The following is a 9,150-nucleotide window of genomic DNA, read 5'->3' as shown; positions in this document are numbered from 1 at the left end:
ATCGATGTGGAACTTAGGTTCACTTACACAAAAGAGACGCATTGTTCCTTTTATCAAATAAAATAATATTGACAGAAGGTATGTTCTTCTTATTTTGCCACATTTTGTTTTACCCATAAAATGCGAACGGTCTTGAAAACCCAACATATTCCTCATCATTTGTTATTTGAATGGCTTTGTACATATAAATAATTTGTTAAAAACAAATCAATACTAACCTACCTAAAATAACAATTCAAACAATTTATTCATTGTCCAAAATATTTGGATAAAGCAGTTATGGAGCAGTTGTATGACAGTGATGTTGTGGATCTGATTGATGAGAATGCGAACATTTAATTCCGCAATTTGGGTTTAAAATCATTATGTTTCATCTATCAAGGTGTAATACGTTGTCTCTATTTTATTATAGTTCATAGTTAGCCTGTATAATACGAAGAAGACCTCACTAACATTATTAATCACCGTTGAGTTCTTGCACTTATTCCCACCCTTGTCCACTAGATGGCAGTGTGCGCGTGGCTGCAGGCTGTCACGGGGCTGCTCGGTGTTGTCTTGCCTCAAACTGATGATGTGTCACTTCCGCGTCGGCGTTGTGTTCAGTTGTGATTGGAAGTGGGAACTCCCCACAGAGTAATGGAAATATACGGCAATTTATTTAATTCTTCCACCGTCTAAACAATCTCGTAAGCTTGTATTTTCTTGTGTGTCCTGGGAGGTCAGAATACCGGCCACAAAGCACGAAGAGAAGCAAGGGGGGAGCAAGCTAGCTTTTTAGCTAGCCACTTTGACTGGCCTGTCAGTGACTCCAGGGTTAACTTATCTCATGGAAGATGGATTTCCTCTGTGAAATAGTTCAAGCCTTGGTGGCATTGGCAGCTCTAGGTTTCATTGTGGTAAGTAGTTATACTTTACTGTATAACGTTACTGTTGAGTCAATCAGAAATCTGTTTGCTCTCACTGATTGACAGTAATTTACCATTGACAGGCTGTTTTTCCTTTTCTGTGTAACGTTTCGTTCTGTGTATGTAAGAAGTGTTTGAGCAATGTATTCTGCTTAGGCCAGCTGTGAACCTGTAGTCTTATTCATCCTGTATTCCCTTGTTTTTATGATACTTGCTTATCTTTCTGTGTTTGTTGATACATACAAAATTTTAGTTGTTAATCACGAGGAAGTCGTGACTTTAATGCTCAAATGCAGCAGCAAGACTATGCACTTGAAGGTGGGAAACAAAATTCTCATTCTAGCAAACAAACCGTATATACAGATAGTAGACAAAGAAGGAGACCGCACAGTCATTTACATTTTTTTTTTTTTCATTTCAAACTAAGAAGATGATTGGTATTGGTGAATCTGTAGTCTGGAAGTCAGCGGTGGCTGCAGTGTTAAATGCATGTGAGGAGAATCTGGGAGAGAGAGACAGCCCTAAATCATGCTAACAACAAAGACTGCTGTGCCTCTGATCACATCACATAGTAGACTTTGGTGGAAGTTCTGACACGCATATTTAGTTCAGTTAAATACATTCACACAGCTCTGGTCCTTTTTTATATTTGTATTTTTTTTTACATGTGTTAGAAAACTCTAAACTGTACCAGACAGCAGGAGTAACAAGAGTGGCTTTCTCATATTTTCCTTTACAGGTGCTCATAATAGCACACGTCACTGCCGGGATGGTGAAACTGACCCGCCACGAGAAGGAGAAATACTTCTTCACCGCCACAGGAGAGAAGGAGCTTTTCCCCAGCCTGCACGATCCCCATGCCAGGGAGCTCTCTGTGGTGATCCCGGCCTACAACGAGGAGCTTCGAAGTGAGTGAAGGAGGGGGGCACACCCAGGTTTCTGTCAGGAACTTCTGCACAGTAAACTTGTGCAGCGTGTGACTTCACCTGTTGAAGTCACATCAGTTTGCCTCTTTGCTTGAATGCAGGCACAGCAGACTGTAAAACATAATGTTAACCCAGTCGGGAAGTAGCTATGTAATTGCAATACACGGCAAATTTACAGGACACATATAGACTGTATAGGATAGGGTACATTACAAGTCTGTGTTTTCAGGACCTTGACCTTCAGGTTTGTTGCTTCAAAATTCCTCTAGCTTAAAACCAATAAATGCAAAGATTGCTGTTTTTTTGTAATCCCATAATCCTGTTCTCGCAGAGTTAATGTGCACCCGCAGTAGGTTATAGGTGCTTATATGTGTGTTATGGCTGTGTGTCATTACAGTGCCTGTGATGTTGGATGAAGCAATGGAGTACTTGGAAAGCAGACAGGTAAGTGTTCAGCGTCATAGTGGCAATGTGAAACTATATCTGAATCATAATTTTATTGTGGTTTGATGAAAGGGACACAATAAAATAGACTAAAATCAATGATCTACAAAGAGAAGCAGTTTTATTTTCATCTGAAAGGCGAGGTTGTATCAGCTAAGAAAGTTCTTATTTCTGGATCAGTTGTTTTCTAAGAGGCCAGTAGGTGGCAGTATTCAACTTAAAGAGTGCCTATTTTCTCCCTGCAGAAACAGCACCCCTCCTTTACCTATGAGGTCATTGTCGTTGATGATGGCAGCAAAGACAAAACCACAGAGGTGATCTTTTGTTTCGGGGGGGAATATGTTACCAAAAGTTCTATTTTTGCTCAGCTCAATATTTCAAAGTGATACCAAGAGAGCTTTACATTGTGAGTGAACACTGTTGTGATGTCCTGCCAGGTTGCCTTGCAGTACACTAGGAAGTACGGTGCAGATAAGGTGCGGGTTCTGACGCTGGTGAAGAACAGGGGGAAAGGAGGAGCTGTGCGGATGGTGAGACTGGAGATGTCAAACTACAGCATGTCTGAATGCAGCACAAAAGCAACAGTGTGGAATTGACTTTGTGTTGATTTTTGATGTGCCCTCTTTTTCGCTGAAAGGGAACTCTGAGCGCCAGAGGGAAAGTCATTCTGATGGCAGATGCTGACGGAGCCACAAAGTTTTCTGACATTGACAAAGTGGAGGCTGGACTTAATGACCTCAACCCCAAACCGGTGGGGCGTTGCTCGGTTTTTGTTGTCCTGTCTCACACACTTGTATTATGTTAGTGTGTGGCCTTCCTAAACACCACGCCTGTCTGTACATTTAGGAGAATATGGCGATTTCCTGCGGTTCCAGAGCTCACCTGGAGAAAGACTCGGTGGCTCAGGTAATTGTCTGTTTGCCTGTTTTGTCAGCTTAGAGACCAGAGTGTTATAGACGATGTCCGTCTAACCTATAAATAACCACTTTTGTGTCCCTGCCACAGCGATCTATGTTTCGTACATTCCTTATGTATGGCTTTCACTTCCTGGTGTGGTTCTTTTGTGTGAGAGGGATCAAGGACACTCAGTGCGGCTTCAAGCTTTTCACACGTGAGGCTGCACTCAAGACCTTCTCTTCCCTCCATGTAGAGCGATGGTAAGAACTCTCACTCCACCACGGACACTTTATTACTTACCAGTGTAAGTGAAGCGATAAGAGCTGTCATGCGCCTTTGTGTTTAAAGAGTAAACCCGCTGAGCTGTTGTAAAACAATAGTGTTAATTAACAATTAATCTGTATTTTATTTAGCAATCACTCAAGCATTCATCTGTATGATGTTACATATAATACCGTAATAAAATACCGGTATGCTATATAAATAAGACTGCCTTGCCTAAACAGTTGGCAACTTCTGATTTAAATCAGGAAGTATTTAATCCAAAAAATTTAAAATACTACCAATGTGACCAGACATTTGATGCTAGTTTTCAGGACTTGACCAGTTTTAAATACTCAGTACTTGGACTCATTTAGGTCAGTACCAAATACCCAGCCCGAGTGACTACACCACTATGTTTTTTCTTTAGTTTTTTTTAAAGCTGTTGAACATCTGTTGTGCACTTATCTTTCTTCTCACAGGGCTTTTGATGTGGAGCTCCTGTATATTGCCCAGCGTTTTAAAATCCCCATAGCAGAGGTAGCAGTCAACTGGACTGAAATAGAAGGTAGGTTTTTCATGTGTCCTCCCACTGGGCCACCTATCTGTAGTTCTATTAATATCTCGGTTGGATGTGTTTGCAAGTCTGTGATTAGCTGTTTAGATTTTTTGTTTTTGTTTCTTTTGTTTTTTTCTTTGTGTTTTGACTGACACATTTACTGTTTTGAGTGTTGCTTTCCTGTCGATGTTTCAGACAATTTATGAAACTATAAAATATTTTCAACTACTTACCTAAGCCGCCTTAGTACTGCTGTGATGAAGATTTTTCTGGAGTTATTACACGGCTTGTCAGCAGTAAATGTCAGCAAATTGGCATATTTCCATTACCTGTCCTATAAAAGTATCATTTGAGGTATTAAGTGCCTGTGCGTTTGCTCTGCCAGGGTCTAAGCTGGTCCCGTTTTGGAGCTGGCTGCAGATGGGAGTGGACTTGATTTTCATCCGCCTGCGCTATATCACCGGAGCCTGGAAGCTACAGTTGCCGCAAAAGACTGACTAGCCAATCAGACAAGCCCCAGTGTCGTAGAGACAGTCTATGATGGGGCCATCAAACCTTTGGATGAGGTGGGATTAACAACTGTGTCCATCATTCACTGTAATCAACCACACAGAACAAAGTACAGCACGTCACATCCTTCTGCTTTCCAGACGCCATTGGATGTGAAATAATGACACAGTTGCGAGTACTTTGTGGTTCTGCCTTATTTTTTAATACGGATTTTGGCTTGTGATGGCCACCGTTACATGCACTCTTCTGTTGCCACGGCTTACAGAACATCTGTATGACTGATCCGTGTAATAAGTTACTTAATGTTTATTTTATGGCCAATCATCTGTAAGAGAGAAATGTGGAGGATGCATTTATCTGTGTGTCATGGTTCTGACAGATTAAATGAATGTTAAGATATGAGCTTTTCAAAAATGAGGAAACAGGACCATGGGTTGGTGCGCTGGATGACTTGAACAGAAATAAATAAATAAATAAATGTCTGAATTCTTATTTGATAATCGTCATAAGCCTACTAACAGCTAAAACAATTAGTAGATTAACAGATTATTTGATCAACAGAATTTTTTTTCCAAGCAAAAATGTCAAACATTTGCTGATGGTTGGTCAGACAAAATAAGTTATTTGATGTTGTCCCCTTGAGCCCCGCTGCAGAGCTGGACCAGTTAAAGATGAGCTACAGGAAGATTTGACATCTTTCCCCCAAATCTTTAAGCTGAAGGAGTTACTTGCAATGTTACTTGTTTATAATACAAAAAAGGAGGACTGAATCAGCAGAGGGCAATACAATTAAGAGTAATCAAAAGAGTTTTTACTCAGTTATTATCATAGTTAATTAGTATAATAGTAGTATTCTATAGTATTCCGATCTTCTATCAGTCAGCTTCCTGTGTCTTTGGAGTCACACACAAAAGCTCACCCTGCTAATTTCATTTTTCTTGAACTGCTTGAAATCTCACTGCAAAATTGAACAGAGGGCGCACACTGTGACTGTGCATGACTACTTCCATCTTATGTCACTGTTTCCCAAATTGGGGACCAGGGTCTCTGTCAGGCATCCTGCAGATTTCCTAGAAAAGAGATCTGACTCCACTTACAGTTTATTAAATTTGGTATAAAATTTGATTTAACAGCTAAAATCCTCAGATGAAGTTAGACAGGATCAGCTATATGAAATTTTTGTGGGAATAGTGGGGGTGCATTGTCATGCGTTTAGCCTTTCCTAGACATGAAAGAGAGCGGGAAACTCTACATTATTCCCTGCCAGTGTCATCCCTTCGCCTGTCTCCTAAACATCATGTGGACATCTTCTTGGAAAGCGTCCAGCACGCGTTTTTGCGGTCTGAGCAAATTAAGTTCTTCATAGTGCTGTGTTCTTATGCAAGCCTGAGGTCTAGGGTTCGCGCTGATGCAGATGCCTCTGGGGCCTCCCAGAGCCACGGGGAGCACATCCTGTTTGTGACCTGCCCGTCTGTCTGCCTGCCCTCTGCAACCAGACAAGACACAGAGAGAGAGCCAATGAATCATTATCTGGCTGCAATTTTCTGGTTTCCTGGCCCCAGGAGTCAGCTCTTCAGTCAGTGGAAAGGCAACGAGTAAAAGAGTAATGTGAGGAATGTATTTGTCATGAGTCATGTTCATCTCAAGTCATACCTTCACTGTGAGGAGGGTGTTTTATTTTATCTTCTGTGTGATGCCAAAAAAGGTGACTGTAAATTGTAAGATTTGAACCCTCTTAGCACATGTATGTGCTATGACTCCCAACATATTGTCCACAGGTTTAGTAGAGAACCACACTAAAACAGCATAAATCCGTAATTACTTGGCCGGTTTCTGGTTGTGCTCATTTCTAAATCTTGAACAAACAGCTTGTTTTACACTGGTTCTCGCTGCTTCACTAGGGGTCCACGGACCAGACTTTGGACATCACGTGCTTTGCTTGACCACTACCTATTTGTGGCACACCGGCAGCTTGTCCTGGCGGTGCATTTTGATGATGCACCTGGTGGGTTTGGGGCTGGTGGATCATGTGTTGTTTTTTTTTACAAGATCCCCAGAGTGGTTTCACTTCGTGTTGGGAGTATTGTTACGTTCCGCAGCAGTTGCTGTAAACTGAAAATGTCAAACTTGTAGACTCACTGTCGCCAGCCGGGCTTGCGTCATTAACTGGACCAGTCATGGCACTCCCAATGAAGGATCGTGTCCATCCGCAATGAGAAATACCTCTGTGTGGCTCCCGACAATGATGAAACAACTTCGGTTTTAAGAGGGGGGCGACGAAACTTGATTTCACAGCATGATTGAATTTGCGGTGAAGGGCGGCGGATAGTCGCTCCTCCAGTCAAGTTTCACTACATATTTTAGGCTACAGGTGCAGTGTATGTTTGTGCGTGCGCGCGCGTGCACATGAAAGTAATGATAGCCGAAATAGTTATTAAGTGGCAGTATTTTACTAGGTCCCATTGGAATTGCTTTATAGGCTAACTTCACTCGCGAACAGGCCTATAAGCCTAAAAGATAAGCAGTCATATTATCTAAACTAATTTAAACATATGCTCCCAGCACCTATAATCCAGGAGACACACCACTGGCAAACAGATGAAGCCTCATTAAATGGGCGCACGTCGCTTCCATCATTATTGCCGCCTTGTTAATTACTCTTAATTTATTTATATTATTATTTATTATACTATCTGTAGGCTACAGTGTACTGTTGGCCTATATGAACAAACAAACAACAAAGTATTAATAAAAGAATTCTATGATGGAATTACCAAATTTTTTTACCAAAGGACCTACCACAGGCTTTTAACTTTATGGATGATAGCCTACAGGTAAACACAGACACACTGTAAAACACTATTAACATATCAGACGACTACATCATTTGTCTTTCAGAGATGTCCGACCATTCACGAGAATAGTCTGGAAAAGAAGAACAGGTGTGATTGTTTTTCTTCCGTTAGTTAGAGCCAACTACCCTATGCCTGGCTGGGAGAGACCAGGGGATGGCTCAGGTGGGACGCATACACGGGCACGCGCGTACACGCATGCTGCTGCTGCGGTGCCTGATTCTGAAATCCCAGAAATCCTGGGAAAGTTCCAGGAGGGGGAAGGCGGAGGGATCTTACATGCAGGCGCTGCGGTTCCAGCCAGGCTGACGCCGCCGAGGTTGTGTGGCGCTAGACTGGGGTTGCTGGAGGAGTGGAGGCTCCGGGCTCTTCAGACCTGCGTCAGCGAAGCAGCAGACTGCAGGAACTGCACCGGAAGATGGTGTGGCTGTACCTTCACAATAAAAGCGGAAATTCAAACATTTGTAGTTGACCCATGAGCGATGACCCACATGACCGTTTTAGTAAAATATTACAGTGGTTAATTATCCATCCATCCATCCATGCTCAACCGCTTATCCTGCATACAGGGTCGGGGGGGGGGCCAATCCCAGCTGACATTGGTGCGCAAGGCGGGGTACACCCTGGACAGGTCGCCAGTCCATGGCAGGGCCACACATAGATGAACAACCACTCACGCTCACACCTAAGGACAATTCAGGGTCGCCAATTAGTGGTTAATTATATATGAGTTAATTATTAAAGTTATTTAAAAACAGAATACTGAAGCGAATTATATTTGAAACGGTTATTTTCCATTTTGTTCAAAATGGATCAAAATAGTTATTCTACCATTTTTACAAAAATATATAGCCTACTGCATAATTTATATGCAAAAATAGCAATAATCATAACTACGTAATTAAAACATATATATATAAATTATGAAAACAAATTGTCAGTTTATTATTTTGGTTATAATTAGCTATTGATACATCTTAAATCATTCTCTAGATTCCAAATTACCTTAGTGTTTTGCAAAACCGGGAGTTTCTATATAACAGAAGTTCAATAGTTAACTTAGTTTCTTCAGTACAAAATGTTTTTGAACATATGAAGCTAAATTTGGCCAACACCATTAGTGGGTGTAGCTCATGTTAAATGTAGAATCACCATTGTGTCCCTGAGCAAGACACTTAACCCCTAGTCACTCCAGAGGCGTGTGACCTCTGACATATATAGCAATTGTAAGTCGCTTTGGATAAAAGCGTCAGCTAAATGAATAAATTTAAATGTCATAGGCTAATAACATCAATTGAATTTATGACTTGAGCATCTCAAACTAAAGGGATAGTAAGTGGTTGTAATCCAATTGTTACATTCAGCAAGTATTTACTCACGGTTTGGTCGCTCTCCGTTTTGTGTATGCTCTGGAAAAAAAAATCAGGTTTTCCTACACAGCTCTGGCTCTGTAAATGGAAAACAAAGAAAGTGGGGTGGACCTTGCCACACAACATTGTTCCAGCCAATCAATAACAGGTGGCGTTAGTGCTTGTGCACAGGAGTGATGAGGGGAGAGGGGCAGTGGGAGAGAGGGTTCTATACACCGGCACATTCGAAGTGCTGAAGGAGAGATAGCGAGAAACAGCCCAAAAGGGAAACGTTCTGAAGAGTACAAACAGGGAGCAGTGAAGGGATGGGTTTATTTGTTCAGTTTAGTTTAAATATCAACAACCCTTCTGCAGAATCACTTATTCTCTCTTTAAGTAGCAGACTGACACCTTGCAACACACGTTTTGTCAACAATGCTTTTATTT

General features: G+C 41.6%; 1 protein-coding gene and 1 long non-coding RNA gene across 2 annotated transcripts; one reads left to right on the top strand and one right to left on the bottom strand.

Moving 5' to 3' along the window:
- The first annotated feature begins 573 nt into the window (after positions 1 to 573).
- Positions 574 to 4,980, top strand: alg5 (ALG5 dolichyl-phosphate beta-glucosyltransferase). The gene is made up of 10 exons (XM_038709050.1): positions 574 to 896; positions 1,645 to 1,813; positions 2,229 to 2,275; positions 2,521 to 2,589; positions 2,713 to 2,805; positions 2,913 to 3,026; positions 3,122 to 3,181; positions 3,281 to 3,432; positions 3,916 to 4,001; positions 4,378 to 4,980. Exons 1-10 carry the CDS (start codon positions 834 to 836, stop codon positions 4,491 to 4,493), a joined length of 969 nt encoding a protein of 322 aa, XP_038564978.1. The 5' UTR covers positions 574 to 833; the 3' UTR covers positions 4,494 to 4,980.
- A 159-nt stretch (positions 4,981 to 5,139) lies between these two features.
- On the bottom strand, positions 5,140 to 8,914 carry LOC119895752. Its single transcript, XR_005443096.1, has 3 exons — positions 8,734 to 8,914; positions 7,634 to 7,787; positions 5,140 to 5,988 (listed from the first exon to the last, which is right to left on the bottom strand). It is a non-coding gene; the product is annotated as an uncharacterized LOC119895752 (long non-coding RNA).
- Between the last annotated feature and the right edge of the window lie 236 nt (positions 8,915 to 9,150).

The sequence above is a fragment of the Micropterus salmoides genome, unplaced genomic scaffold, assembly GCF_014851395.1.
Source record: "Micropterus salmoides isolate LMB-PRFRI ecotype aquatic unplaced genomic scaffold, ASM1485139v1 Ms_hic_scaffold_9, whole genome shotgun sequence".
NCBI lineage: Eukaryota > Metazoa > Chordata > Actinopteri > Centrarchiformes > Centrarchidae > Micropterus > Micropterus salmoides.
Note: the sequence above shows the minus strand (reverse complement) of the source record. Positions and strands in the feature narration are given on the sequence as shown.

Bases quoted from the DNA above. Each gene is read 5' to 3' on its own strand.
- alg5 (XM_038709050.1), top strand. From the start codon at position 834: ATGGATTTCCTCTGTGAAATAGTTCAAGCCTTGGTGGCATTGGCAGCT. The intron at 897-1,644 runs GTAAGTAGTTAT...TTTCCTTTACAG, and splicing joins CAGCTCTAGGTTTCATTGTG to GTGCTCATAATAGCACACGT. The intron at 4,002-4,377 runs GTAGGTTTTTCA...TTGCTCTGCCAG, and splicing joins CAACTGGACTGAAATAGAAG to GGTCTAAGCTGGTCCCGTTT.